Below are 16,026 nucleotides of genomic sequence, written 5' to 3' on the forward strand. Positions count from 1 at the left end.
GTGACGCAGTACGCTCGACCGAAATTGGCGGCGCACGTGAGTAACCTGTTTCCTTTCACCTAACATTGTATGAGAAAGGTAGAGGCACGCTGATTTTCACCGAAATCAAGCGTGCGAAAAGGGTTTAGGAAAAGTTTTTTTTTAGAAATAAATACTAAATGTATGTTTGCAAAGTAAGATATTTCAAGTAATAAATAAATAAACTCTCTAAAGTTAAAGTGTTTTAGAATTTTCACACTCCTAATGTTATTTATTTACGCCTAAAGTTGACATAAATGTAGTGTTAAAATAGGAATATTTAGAGGCTCGTAACTTTAAAATCAATATTCTGTTCAATGTTTTATATATCAATGAACGTAGATAATGGCAAGATAAACCGACACAATACTTGTTTTGACCGTACAATCCTAATATTATAATAATATTATAAATGTGAAAGTGTGGATTTATTTATTTATTAAAGAAGAATATTTACAGTTTACAACAAGTTTGGTGCATTCATAAACTTTAAATAAGTTTTTCCGTTTCCGTTCCGGATGTTTGGATGTTTGTTACTCAGTCATACAAAAATGGCTGAACGGATTTGTTTTTTTGAAATGGAGATAGATTATACCCTGGATTAACACATAGGCTACTTTTATACCGGAAAATCAAAGAGTTCCCGCGGGATTTTGAAAAACGTAAATCCACGCAGACGAAGTCGCTGGCGTCAGCTAGTATCAAATAATCAAGTAATCCCCCTCCTACGTTTGTATGAAGAAAGCACCGAACTGCGCCCTCTTAAGCTCAATCATTTGTCATATTTTAAAGCATATTGCAGCATTTTGCGACACACTTAATAACTATTTATTTTATTCACTTTTCTTCTCCAAGTTATTAAGTAAAACTTGTTCTAGCTTCCTCAAGCCATCACCGACCTTGACCTGTATGTATGTATGATATGTCCTGTTCCTAAGAATTTGACCGACAAAATAGTTGAATAAGTGTCTGACCCCGAAAACTGGAAATGCTTCCTGATCATGTTGATTTGGTAGGAACTAGGAACTTGCTGTTTGTAATCTGGGTAGTAAAGTTTTATTCTTTAGAAGTTTATGAACCAGTGTAATTAGGTATACGGATGGGCAAGTGAAAAAAGCATATCGATATTATAAACACTATCAAAAAAGCTGCAGGGTTCGCACTGCATATTTTTCAGTTTGCACATTAAAGCACACAAAATCCGTCATTTTGATTTCTTAAGAATTTTATACCAAGTGACACTCGCGCCATGATGAGTCAAGACGAATCTAATATAACGGCGTATCATTTATCAAAATCGGTTGAGCCGTTCGCGTTAAGTAGTTACGAGCTGACATACATCCAATATACATACATATACAGGTCAAACACATAGCCCTCCTTTTGGGCTTCGCCGCAGTCGGGTAAAAAGAACTTACGCATAGAGACAACGTCTCGCACACGGAGGTATGATGGCGAGACGCACGGCCACGGAGGAGAGAGTGCGCACGACAGATGCCTTTCCAGCTGTTCTACCTCCTCCTTCTTGGTCGGTTATAACTAAACCAAAGAAAGCAGACCAAAAGGAACTTACGCATGGAGACAAAGTCTCGCAAACGGAGGTATGATGGCGAGGCGCATGACAGAGGCCTTTTCCAGCTGTTCTACCTCCTCCTTTTTGGTCGGTAACAACTAAACCAAAGAAAGCAGACTAAAAAGGACTTACGCATGGAGACAAAGTCTCGCAAACGGAAGTATGATGGCGAGGCGCATGACAGAGGCCTTTTCCAGCTGTTCTACCTCCTCCTTTTTGGTCGGTAACAACTAAACCAAAGAAAGCAGACTAAAAAGGACTTACGCATGGAGACAAAGTCTCGCAAACGGAGGTATGATGGCGAGGCGCATGACAGAGGCCTTTTCCAGCTGTTCTACCTCCTCCTTTTTGGTCGGTAACAACTAAACCAAAGAAAGCAGACTAAAAAGAACTTACGCATGGAGACAAAGTCTCGCAAACGGAGGTATGATGGCGAGGCGCATGACAGAGGCCTTTTCCAGCTGTTCTACCTCCTCCTTTTTGGTCGGTAACAACTAAACCAAAGAAAGCAGACTAAAAAGGACTTACGCATGGAGACAACGTCTCGCACACGGAGGTATGAGATAGCGAGGCGCATGACAGAGGCCTTATCCAGCTGTTCTACCTCCTCCTTCTTAGCTGGTAGCGCGGCGGTAAGCTCAACGAAGATCTGCATCTCCTTGGTGCGACGACATCGCGCAGCGACGCGCGACTTCTCTTTGCGTTTCTCATTGTTCCTGAAAATAACGAATCCTGTGATAAGTAATTAAGATACACGAGGAAGAATCAGTAAGGATTTAATTGAATATCGGAATTCTGAAGTGGCTAATCAACAAGTGAGCGATGAAAGCCTAGTAACAGTTAAGACGTCCGCCTTCTTTTCGGGAGGTCAGGGGTTCGAGTAAGCACTTTTCAGAGTTATGTGCATTTTAAAGCAATTAAATATCACGTGCTTTAACGGTGAAGGAAAACATCGTGAGGAAACCTATACGCCTGAGAAATCATTTATAACTAGATGATGCCCGCCAATTCATCCGCGTGGATTTAGGTTTTTGAAAATCCCGTGGGAACTCTTTAATTTTCCGGTATGAAAAGTAGCCTACGTCCTTCCCCGGATGCAAGCTATCTCTGTACCAAATTTCGTCAAAATAGGTTGAACGGTTGAGCCGTGAAAAGCTAGCAGACAGACAGACAGACACACTTTCGCATTTATAATATTAGTATGGAAAAGTATGGATGTTCTCAAAGGCGTGTGAAGTCTGCCAATCCGAACCGAGAAAGTGAAGCCGGACGGGTCATCTACTTTCGTAGGTATATATCACTTAGGTAAGTACTTAAGTACCACCATAAACTATTGTTTTGTTTTAATATTTGATATCTCGACCCAGTTACAAGGATCATGGTCACGATGACACAATCGAAGCTACGAACATCAAATTTGATGGCAAGAAAGCATCGAAATTCGAAACATACTTATTTAGTAGCACGTAATAAATTAAAATAAATCCATAATATCAGCACCCTTATTATAAATGCGAAAGTGTGTTTGTTTGTTGGTTTGTCCTTCAATCACGCACCAACGGAGCAACGGATTGACGTGATTTTTTGCATGGGTATAGTTGAAGACCTGGAGAGTGACATAGGCTCAAGTGGCTAAGTACCTACTCCCTAATTGCAGATTGTAATTGGACTTTTGTAATTCTAAGACACTAATGTACATACAATTTTGAATTTTGGAATGAGTGGAAGAAGAAGACATGTTGTGCCGACCCCACGTAGCGTGGGATAAGGTAAGGAAGAAGAAGAAGAGAATGTACATACAATTTTGCAATTAATAAATAATCTAATCTAATCCATGGGTACCAACTGCATAAGTTCTATGTAATTGAACTTGGACATTTCTGGTGCCAGCATGCACATTTACTTTGTACATAGGTACATAAACGAAGCTTCTACATAAAGGAGACTAATACCTACTATTCCCGGAGGAGGAGCTAACTACAAACACAAACTGATAGCACACAAATGAAATAATACAATTCCTGACGAAAACAAACATTGGTAGTGGAGTAAAGACAATGGGAATCACAATAGAATAGATCAGGAATGGTCCAAGAGATGGGGGTTTGAGAACAAGATCAATTCTGCTTGCCCTGAGTAACTAGTTACTAGGAGCTGCATTGTAAACTATTGTAATTTGTAAAGCTTAACTGATTCCTAGTTCCATGGTATCACTAATCGACTGCTTTCCTGTCGTTTAATTATTATTATTAAAAGAACCTAGTCGACAGTCGTTCGAATATTAAAAATGAAGTTGTATCATATTTGGGGCGTTTCCAATTTTTACACGGAAATGACTACAATTCTAAGAAGATGAAGGAGAAAGAAAATAAAAAAATCCTCATCAATTGCAGTAGAAAGAAAAAAATTATTTTTGTAAGTTGTGCCACACACTACATGTTAAACGGGTTGGTTATCCCAGCGCTTCCACCACTTGAGCATTAAAGCCAAAATGCCTGAAGCAGAAGAAGCGCCGGAATAAACTGTGTCATGTGTGGCACAACCCGAAAAAAAAAGGTTCCAGTTCCAGTATAATATGACTTGTATATACACAAGGGCATACAGCGCTGATTTTGATCCGGGTGACGCCACGGAACTATACTACCAACTTATCTCAAGGCGATCTTAGCTCAAATACGTTTGACTCCGCGACCCTAAACAGACATACAATATGTAGTATTTTGTTAAAAACTTAAAAAATACCTTTTGGGTACCGAATAAAACTTATTCCCAGAAGCAATAAGCTCCGGCACACCAGGTAAACACATTTTCCAAATACACTTTTGAACTTTTATTTGATCATTTATTTAAATACACAACACATTTATACACTTTATTATTTTTTAATACACTTTCACTTGATTTTCATTTATGGTCGTTAGGTATTATAATATAGTCCGTATATTTAAACGAAAGCACTCGCACCCAAAATTATTTATTTCTTTAGTTTTTAATTGTAAATTAACGCACTTAATGTCTTTGTTTTACAAGAGCGTCGGGAAGGACAAGACATCTCTCGTCCAAATCACAAAACTGAGTGAGTTGCAATACAAATAGTTTAATTAACTTTTTCATTAATTTATCATTAGCGTCGAGGCAACAGTACCTTTTATCGGGTGCTCTAAATAGCATAGTATTAACAACGAATGCGTCAACGAAATGCGATTTGGAATTGCTTATGCAAAGGATTTTTAAGCAAGTAGATTTCTTAATTAACTTTAGAAGTGGAACTTCTAGGGCGCGTTGAGCGATTTTGGGATGGGTAAAAACTTCAAGGTCGTGTCACCGAGATCAAAAAAAATAAGCACTGTAATTTCAAAGTTTTAAGTTTTCACTTCTGTCGGCAATCCTTATAAAACTTAAACGGCACTTAAAATTAAAACTTTAAGGATAGATTTTGTAAGTCAACTTTTAAATCTTTATTAAATCTGTACATAAATAAAAATAATTTTCATGTAACTTTCCAAGAAAACTACTTGTAACGCGACATGTATGTTGCCGTAAATTAATTGCTCGGTGGTTACCGACAAGCAAGAACGACGTGATTTGAAAACTCCCTAAGATTTATATCAAAATTGGAATTCATAGTCAAGATAGGTCGATATTGAATCTTAATGCATTGCAATAAAGGTTGAATATAACACGTGTCAACTGAGTGGCCCCCTAAAGAAGCCCCTATCTTGACTATGGGTTCCAGTGTAAGTACCTACTCTGTTGTGTGTGTGTGCCATTTTAAATGTTAAAACATACACTTGGTCAACATTTTCACAAGTTTAATTGGTCGAAAGTGCAGTGCCTTTTTGAAAAATAAATTATCTGTAAAATATAATTTTGTTTATGATAAAAGGTGTAAGTTATAAATTGACCATATTTTTTGTGAATTACTTCTAGGTAGTGTCAATATTTTGTAAATTCACGTACGATGGAATCATTTTTATTAACAGACATTTCTTAAACACAATTTAAAATAGACAGTAAGCCACTATGAATAAAGTATTATTTTGAGGGTCTGATACGTTCAAAATGATACGAAATGTGTTAATTAATCTTATGTTTACCGTATACGAACATCGACATAATTGTGATAATATTATGGATGATGCACGCAGCATAGCCGTCTCACTGGTTGCAATAATTGTACTTATTAAAATTCCCGTTTTTAGAGTTTCGTATCAAAATCGTAAAAATGCACCCATGGCGCGACTTTGTCCATCTATCCGTCACAGCTGTTTAATTCAGTAACTATTATCGACTTAGTTTTTTAAATAATGCTTGGCCAACTGTGTTAAAAAAATTAAAACAAAAATCACTGTAAAATGTGCCGAAATGGATGAGTCGAAATTTTACAGTGGAGTTAATAGTTCAAGTGGGCTACCAAATGAAAGAGCCGCATAATTTTTGACTTTTCATGAATAATATCAGGCATTTCCCCCCCTTGTGTCCGAAGTGTACAAAGGGAAAAATCTGAAATATTTATAAATTTTCCTGTAATATTTGCATAAATCTCTATGTTCATGTAAATATTACAGGAAAATAAGAGGAAATATCTACGAGTAACTACAGTAGCAGGCAGGAAATATTGTACATCGACCTTTAGAAAGAGATTTCGGCTTCGTAGAGCGTTATGTCTCGGTCACATATACCGGTGACGACCTCCCTGGCGCAGTGGTGAGCGCTGTGGTCTTAATAGTGGGAGGTCCCGGGTTCGAATCCTGGCAGGGGTTTGGAATTTTATAATTTCTAAATTTCTGGTCTGGTCTGGTGGGAGGCTTCGGCCGTGGCTAGTTACCACCCTACCGGCAAAGCCGTGCCGCCAAGCGATTTAGCGTTCCGGTACGATGCCGTGTAGAAACCAAAGGGGTATGGGTTTAATAAAAACTGCCATACCCCTTCCAGGTTAGCCCGCTATCATCTTAGACTGCATCATCACTTACCATCAGGTGAGATTGCAGTCAAGGGCTAACTTGTATCTGAATAAAAAAATAAAATAAAAATATGACGTGTTGTCAGTCTCAACAAGCTCTACGATACCGCTATCTCTTTCAAAAGGTCGACTTACAATATTTCTTGCCGGGTACTGTAGTATAGTTTTGTATAAATCAGCAATTACAGGTATTTACAAAAAAACAAGCTACGTGGGCTAGCGGGAATATTAATCATGATTAGCATAGCTAATATTCTTTTAAATAAAAAAACAAAAAAAAACATAGTTACGCAGTAATTTAACCAAATAATTTTGTATTGTACGCGTTTCTTCCTAGGTACGGAATCCTCGGTGGGCGAGTCTGACTCGCACTTGGCCGGTTTTTTACACTGCTACCGCGTATTTGAAAGCTATATTTTTCCTCAGTCCATTCCACTCGGATATATCCGTCCTTATCGTTACGCCGTGAGTTTTATCGTTCCCGAAACTAGTTTATCGACATCAGAAGGTCGATTTCGTAAAACCTGCATCAATCATGCTCAATTGTTGTGATTGGCTGAAACTGTGCGATTCTTGTTGCAACAATGTATTGTAGCCAATAGTGAGCGAGCATCAACCAATCAGATGTGATTGCAATCGTGACGTTGTAGCTGTCATTCTACCGCAATCGAGCAGCTATAAGTACGCGAGAGGTTGAGATGGCATTCGGGCCGGGGACACCCCGCACACCCGCAAAGCCCCCAGGCTTACCCGGTGCGGGCTAGCGCGGGTGACGTGCGGGTGTGTGAGGTCTTAATGCTTTTGGTACGTATAAAATATTGATCCACGGTTCATACAATGCTTCGATGCCTTAGTAAGTAGCAAAGGCAATGCTTGTTAGTCAGATCACGTCCAGAGGCCTCTGCGTCAATAGCGAGCATAACAGATCATTCGATAGACATTACCTTGCAATGTGGTGATCCATCAATTGAACCTAATCCGTTTTATCGAGCCGCGTTACGTTCTTATCAATGATCAAAGATCAAAAATGCATTTCTTATCTTGAGGAGAGAAGATAAGGTATCTATGGTAAATAGTCAAGTCAAGTCAATAGTAAATTCAAAAGTTAGACCAGCCATACACGGACAGCTTGAAGCAGTCAGGATGGACTGCTTCAAGCTGCGACTGCGTATTGAACTACAGACTTCTACGTACGTACATACACGAACCGCTCAAGCAGTTGCAACTGCTTCGGGCGGTTGGGCGGTCAAGCAGTCGCCAGGCATACACTGACTGCTCGAGCTGTCGTCCGCTCTCGCGCAGTTACCTCCGCCCGCGCTCCTCATTACACGTCGCGCACGCTTCCCGCCCGCATTGAAATTGCTTGAAGCTTGAAGCTGCCATCGAGCAGTTAAGATGGCAGCTCGATGGCAGCTTCAAGCTGTTGACTCTGACTGCAAGAGCGGTACTCTTTGATTTTCCGGGATAAAAAGTAGCCTATGTCTTTCCCCGGGATGCAAGCTATATCTGTACTAAATTTCGTTAAAATCGGTTGAACGGACGGGCCGTGAAGGGCTAGCAGACAGACAGACAGACAGACAGACAGACAGACAGACAGACACACTTTCGCATTTATAATATTAGTATGGATAGTACAGTACACGGCAGAAAGTAATGTACATCGGCCTTTAGAATGACATTTCGGCTTTGTAGAGCGTTTTTGTCGGTCTCAACGACAGACAACGCTCTACAAATCTGCTATCTCCTTCTAAGATGGCGTCAGTTGTTCTATATTCTGAGCACATTATGATTGTGTTCATTTCTCACGCGAATGCGAAATGAAATGGATAAATAAGTTCTTTGAATCGTAATGGGCACTTTTCAATTACGTTCGTAAGAATTTACAAGTGGACGTCAGGGCGGTTCAATTGGCGAGTTCTATTATTTTTGCAATTACCAGCAATTGCAGACGGACGCACGGTAACCTCCTTGTACACAGGACAGGCATCACGTCGATTTATTACATAGGTAATACCTAGGTACCTACATCAGTACCTACCCATATTATAAATGTGAAAGTGTGTTTGTTTGTTGGTTTATTGGTTTGTCCTTCAATCACGTCGCAACGGAGCAACGGATCGACGTGATTTTTGCATGGGTATAGTTAAAGACCTAGAGAGTGACATAGGCTAAATTTTTCCCCGGAAAATCAAAGAGTTCCCATGGGATTTTTAAAAACCTAAATCCACGCGGACGAAGTCGCGGGCATTACCTAGTATACAATAAACACGTCTAAAGATATATCTACTGAGTGCATGATTGATCTTTGAATGAACCCTAATACCATGGTTCCAGGAGGAAACAGGAAGAAACGGCGTTGTTTCTCACTGAATTTAAACTTAATATTATGGAGCATAAACCTTAATCTAAATATATAGAAGGAAAAGGTGACTGACTGACTGAATGACTGATCTATCAAAGCACAGCTAAAACTACGGGACAGATCGGCCTGAAATTTGGCATGCAGATAACTATTATGAGGTAGGCATCCGCTAAGAAAGGATTTTTGAAGCGTCGCGAGCATTAGCTAGTCCTATCATAAAACCGAAAATGTTCCGACATCCAAAGTCGAACTGGGAAGAAAATACCTATTATGAATTATTTTTATTATCTTCTTATTTTTATTATCTTCTTATTTTTATGAATGGTGCTGACGCTTATTTTCCATCGCAATTTAAGGAAACCGTTCGAATACCGAATACCGTCCATCTGAAATTATGTACCTTTTAAACGGTTCAAGAATTTTTCAAACATGTTCAGTGGTTCTGAAATCTGGAGATTACCCTCCACATGAACACATAGGCACAAAATTAGTACCTTTTCTTTATAATATTCGTAATATGAAACTCAAAATATAGTGCTGTAATCATGGTTAATAGATTCTGAAGATCAAGTAACGAAAACAGCACCATTTCAAAGGTTTAGATTAATACACACACACCGGTTTTCCGGAAAAATATATAATTAAAGGAAAATTCCGCGTTCCATTCTATCACATTGGACCCCCGACGTCTAATAATGCAATCTCTATTACGCAGGTACTAGTTTATTAAACTCTGAGTTTCAAAACGGTTCCAAGGTAAAAAGTTATTCTGGGAATATCAATAATTACTTTAGTCTCGGAGTACGTAGGTAGGTACCTCTATCACGTATACGCATATATACATAGATATATGCAAAAGATAGAGAGAAATCAATTTCGAGAGAACCGGTTATCCTGTGATTTCGTTATAAAAACTTTTTCTGCGTATAAGCTATAAAAAATAGGTATTTACCAGAAACATATAAAAGTATATTTAGATTAATAGCATTTAAAACTAATTTTATACATTCTGTTTAGTAACTGGGACTAGAAAGACGTAGGTACATAAAATGCAAAGTACTGTGTAATAATAAAAACATAACAAGTTTTATATATATCTTTATAAGTAAATAGTAGATAACTTTCTTCATTTCACATTAAAATATATATTCAAAGACAAATAATTTTAAGCTTATTTCGTGGTATAACGACATATTTTCATGTAGATAGCGGGTACATACTACATGCCACGATTAATTTACAACTAACAGTCGACTCAAATTTTTAAATTTTTCTCTCCGTAAAAACCATCCTCGTACTTCAAGGAATATTATAAAAAAAGAATTGGCGAAATCGGTTCAGCTGTTCTCGAGATTTGCGATGAGCAACACATTTACTGCCTTACAAATAATATATTTAAACCATGTTTATTATATGTATTATTACAAGCAATAATATCGACAAATAAGAACGCCAAATTCCGGCAGTCGTGGTATGTACCCAATATATTCGACGACGATTTCAGTTTTCTGGGATCTATTGCTTGAATTTTTCAAATGGCCCTGTAGAGAAGCGACAAGACTATGCACTCTAGCTGCTCTACTAAATGTATGTATATGTACATAAAATAGAGACTGAATCAAGTCAGACATACCTCCTAAAGCACTAGAAATTGTTGAAAAATCCTAGGCATAACTTTAACACAATAGACATATTGCATTTCTTTAAAGAGTAAAAACCTATGTATAAACGGTTACCTACCACGATTAATTAGGTACCCGTTTTATACAAAACAATATGTCGTTAAACTTAAAAAAAGAAATAAGCTTAAAATTACCACTTTTAAAAGTCAATGATATAATCAATCACTTGTATACCAAGAATTAAAGCCATAATAAAAGCAATATAGGGCATTGTAAGAATAAATCACTTCTTAGAATTCATCTAGGAAACAGATAACTTAATCGACGAGTAAACACGCACTTAGTTACTGCAAAATAGACTCAGTAGAACTATCATTATCTAGTTTATACTTACTTTGACTAATAGTTCTATAACTTTTAACCGACATCCAAAAAGGATGTGGTTATCAATTGGGCCTATTTTTTTTAAATGTAGGTTTTTCGAGGTTTCTGGACCAATTCCAATTTTTTTTTAAATCAACAGCTTAAAGTTTCGGAGGTGGTCCATAAAAATTTCTAAATCCAACTCCTGATGAAGGAACTGTTCCTGTGGAATTAATATTGTAAATGCCGAGCATAGACTTTGTTATCGAATTTCAAGTCCCAACTCTTCAATTCTGATGCTGCAAGGTACTGAACTCCTAAGCCGTGTCGTTTTGGAAAGTTTTACTGGTAAATTGATATTTTAGGTACCATACCAAGCACTAAAAAGCTTAAAATAACAAAAAATAATAAAAAAATTGACTTCCAAAACCACTACAAATTAACAAATATTTTTTGTTTCTACACGTGTATGTGTTGAAGTCGCGAGCATAATAAAAAAAAAACTAGAAATCAAAGCGTGAAGTATTTTTAATTTGTGTTGGTTTTGGAAGTCGGTTTTTTTTAATTCTCTAATTATTTAAAATATACAACACCAGAGCAGAGGTGAGAAATCGGGATGGCTTTCCCGCGCTCAATGCTATTGTAATTGGATACAAATTATAATAACTCAAAATTACAAAAGCTTATCAAATCTAAAACAACAAAAGTGAACCTATATTTTCCTCAATCGTTAAACATGTAAGCTAAGCTATTATAAACTCGTCAAAAGTTAATTAATCTAAATCAGTAGGTACTGGCACAATTTCCAAGTGTTTAACATACGCCTAGGTCTTACGACGCCTAACGGCAGGGCAGATAGTTCGAAGAGCTGATATACGTTGGGGTCCCAAAGTGCTGGATTGACAAACTCAGACCGAAAAATCGCAGCGTTGAAAGACCACTCACTAGGTTAACAGATGACATTAAAGGAGTCGCAGGGAGCCGCTGGATTCAGGTAGCGCAAGATCGTGGCGTGTGGAAGTCGCTACAGGAGTCATGCCACCTATGTCCAGCCGTGGACGTGATGATAGAATTACTTGGTGACTTATGAAAACTAATGGACAGAGTCGCTACTAGATCAGAAATAAGGAGACCCCTATAAGAATCACAGTGACTGAGTTGGCTCAACGAGTCATGAAGCTGAAGAAGCAATGGCATAAAGCGAAGCCTACCAATAGTTGTTGAGGTCCACGATGACGGAATGACAACCTCGCATGTTGATGTTGATTCTAGACAACAATGGTAGACGAATAGAGCAGCTGGACACAGGAAGCACAAGACCGATTGTGTATCTTAAGTTATCCTTTCGGATCCTTACCAAACCCTGAATATACCAGCAGTAAACGTCTATTGGTTGAAACAACAAAAGGCCAGATTCTAATTCAACCAGTTAAAATTTAAAGATTGTGTCATATTATTATCAAAATAGCGTTAAGTTGCACAACGTAGATGATTAAAATAAATATGTGATTTATTGAATATTCTATTAATCCAACTTCAAAAGAACATTTGAAGAAACCAATAATATTATTGATAAAGAAGAACATGTAACGGCAAAGCGTTTATGTTCAACGCTGCTAAAGGGGAATGCCAGGTGGCCATAGTAAATTAGGCCCTTAGGTGCCCACACATGAAACTATATGGAATCAACAGTATATGGGGCCATTAATTGGTATAAATATGGATTTAAAAAAGAAATTTTCAATGTTACAAATTATTTTTATTTTCCATTAGATCGATTTTGATAATGTACAAACACATCGTACAGTAAGGTTTTGTTACTTGATAAATGGTTTTAAATACATGTATCATACACAAGTATTAAATTATATATTTTTTCACAATAAGAATAATATGCTGGGCATTTTTGGGCCTAATATCGCATTCCCCTTTATGAAAGGACGTAGATAAAAAAAATCGAACAAAAACTGCTGTTCACGTCAGCCAACATTTATCAATTACGTAAACGCGTTGCATATATGGAAGTTACAGTTTGTAGGAGATAACATAATAGCCAGTCGACTTATCATTGTCGCTTTACGTACCTCGTGCTGTTAAGAAGTGAGGTTATCATAACTGTACCCTGTGCTTATGTTATAGGAATATCCACTAATACACAAGCTCTTTAAGGCCGATTAAGTTATCAACGCAAACACAGACGGTCACAATGAACTGACATATAATAATTTTCCTCAAATAACGCTATTATTGTCTCGTCGCGGCGTGTCTGGAACTACATATATTGTGCCTTTGACTAATTGAAGTGGGCTTATGTCGTTTTGGTCTGGGGCGAAAAATCACAAGGCATGCAAGTTGAAATACCTCACGTGGTTTAATCAGCTGATAAACGTTAGGCGTCTGGCGTTCTTCCAGCCGGTGTTTGTAATATCATAAATATTTTTAAAATGTCTATGAAACAGCTATCACGCGATCTAGGGGCTATGTGAGTTATGTCAAAACTTCTGTTGGTATGATAGTATGACAAACATTCTCGCGCAAAGGTGTGATGATTCGCCATTAGGAAGGTCCAGGGTACGCACTTTTAACTTTTCGAAGATTCATTTTGAGCAATAAGGAAAAATCATTTGCTTTAATGGTTAAGGAAAACATTGTGAGGAAACCTGTATGCCTGAGAGTTCTCCATAATGTTTTCAAAGGTGTGTGAAGTTTGCCGATCCGCACACTTTTCTAGCGTGGCGGACTATGGCTCAAACCCTTCTCATTCTGTCCTTCAAATTCTGAACCATACAACGTGACAGGTGTAACGACTGTTTTATAAATTTTCCCTTTAAGTTTATAGGGCATTTGCGGGTCACTTAAAACACCTGAGACCTGTCGCCATTTAATCCATCCCGCATTCATTCTATTGTTCACGCTAATACAAACACGTAGTTAAATTTACTAATAAGAAATAAATAATAATTGACAGAACAAGTTTGGTAAGATACTGAGTCAACATAATAACATTATGTTGATTTATATCAACGTGTATCTTTTACCTAATTAGGATTCCGTTCAAATATTGTAATAGTCGTAAATTTTGCGGGACCTAAGGCGGTACGCAAAAAAGAATCCACTAATTAAATTTTACGATCCCTCCTTTTAAGATGCCAAATTAATTTAGATGTATTGAGTTCAATAGCATTAACAAAGTCGACGCAAATCATTATTTTTTTTAGCTTTCCTTCCTCATTCCTGAATCATGAAGTAACGATAGTAATAAATTCATTTCTTATGTTCTTCAAAAAAGAAAAACTATTAGTTTCCAATATCAAAATAAAAACTAAACTGAAAGTCAGTCTACTGCAGAACCGGTATCCGAATCTGATATTTTCTAACTTGTGTTGATTGTCACTGATATATGTAGAATTAGTAGGTAATCATATCGCTCTGTAATAAACAAAGACACCGTAGTTAGTTATGAAGTGCATTTCAATATAGCAAGAAAATACAATAGCTTAGCCGCAAAGGTGTCTTCGATAATAATAGATGTATGCGTGAATTACTTGCATTATATAACTTATCACTAAATGTTTTATTATATTTTCTTTAATATTAAGCAATGCTCTATTGTAATAGCGATGATAAGATAAATATTACGAACGGTAGAATTTTTTATGTTACAAGCGTCAATTAAGCCAGCAAAGCTTGAATAAAAATAGGTCATTGAAATATTTAAAGTATCTGATTTGGGATGCTAATTTTGAAACATACCCGTAATCGACGTAGCTGTAATTTATAACAGCCGAAAGATGTATTTTAGTAATGTTACTGATTTTCAGCTGGCCAATCCATCGAACCGGTGGTAGAGTCTTGACTTATCATAAGTGGCACATAATGCCCTGTATGAAATAAATAAATTTCATTTCATTTCATTTCAACATAATTCTTGACCTACAGAAACATGGTATTGAGAACGAAAGGAATATTCAATGAAACCATAGATGAATTATTGGTTTCGCTATTGTATGAATGAAACATTAATTATATAGGAAATTTAAATCAAGAACAAACTGTTTACGTCAGCGGTACAGCCAATAAGCCAATAAGGGTGAAATATGAGTTACTTTCGATAGATAAAACGCCACAAAGTTGATCTGTCATGAACATTACCTTTGGAACCCAGCATCAACATGTTATCATTGTAAAGCCACAGACGTAGATAAGATGACGATTTGTGCGCGATGGTGGCTTATTGAGTGTGATTGTTCTACGCAATAATTAACTTTATTGACCTTATAATAAGAACTGTAACTGTGAACTGTGAAGGATAGCAGTATTGTGAATTTAAAAATGGTCCATTGTAATTTCTAATGTAGCAATTTCAAAGGGACCCACGGATTTCCCCGAGGCCCGAAAGTAGCATAGTCAAAATGTTTGTAATTTCCAATGTAATAATTTCACAGAAGGGCCCACAGGCATCCCATTTCTAGTCCATGGGATTCCCCGAATGTAAAAATGTAAGCAAACCAAATTTCAAGAATAAAAGGACTCTCACTTCCCAGTCGTACGCTGGCGACCATGCGAGAATATTCTACGGTCAAAAGGCGGGCACTGGACCCGGCATTCATTCCAAAAACAATCTGCGAACAAGTCAGAAGGCAACCTGCGACTGGCCTAAGGGGGTTGAACAAGGACTAGTGTTTCATTATAACCTCCTTGGACCACGAGCCTGCTCAAGATAGCTGCTCTTCACCGGGTTGGAGACTGGAGTTACCTGGCGACCCTGGCAGTGTTGAACACCGGCCGGCGAGAACTAGTGCATGTTCGGGGCATCCCGAACAGATTCATCATAATCATCATCAACTGATAGACGTCCACTACTGGACATAGGTCTCTTGTAGGGATTTCCACACACCACGGTCTTGCGCCGCCGAATTCAGCGGCTCCCCTGATCGTCTGATGTCGTCCGTTCACCTAGTGGGGGGTCTTCCAACACTGCGCATTCCGGTGCGAGGCCGCCATTCCAGCACCTTGGGACCCCAACGTCTATCGGTTTTACGAACTATGTGCCCTGCCCATTGCCTCTTCAGCTTCGCAACCCGAGAGTTAAGGTATGTTATGAAGTTTATCATATTATGAGTAA

The 16,026-nt window shown here is 37.8% G+C and overlaps 1 protein-coding gene across 6 annotated transcripts in view; it reads right to left on the reverse strand.

Annotated features, from left to right (window-relative positions):
* LOC117990690 (hypoxia-inducible factor 1-alpha-like) overlaps positions 1-16,026 on the reverse strand; it is a 111,630-nt gene that overhangs the window by 83,997 nt on the left and 11,607 nt on the right. For 3 of the 6 annotated variants that reach the window (XM_034978163.2, XM_034978160.2, XM_034978161.2), the window contains exon 2: positions 2,120-2,307. In XM_034978163.2, coding sequence (XP_034834054.1) covers positions 2,120-2,307 — 188 coding nt within the window. Of the gene's footprint in view, positions 1-1,436; positions 1,465-2,119; positions 2,308-4,333; positions 4,486-16,026 lie in introns of those variants that run through there. The other 3 variants (XM_034978162.2, XM_069504518.1, XM_034978165.2) reach the window with 3 other exon arrangements.

The sequence above is a fragment of the Maniola hyperantus genome, chromosome 18 (genome assembly GCF_902806685.2).
Source record: "Maniola hyperantus chromosome 18, iAphHyp1.2, whole genome shotgun sequence".
NCBI lineage: Eukaryota > Metazoa > Arthropoda > Insecta > Lepidoptera > Nymphalidae > Maniola > Maniola hyperantus.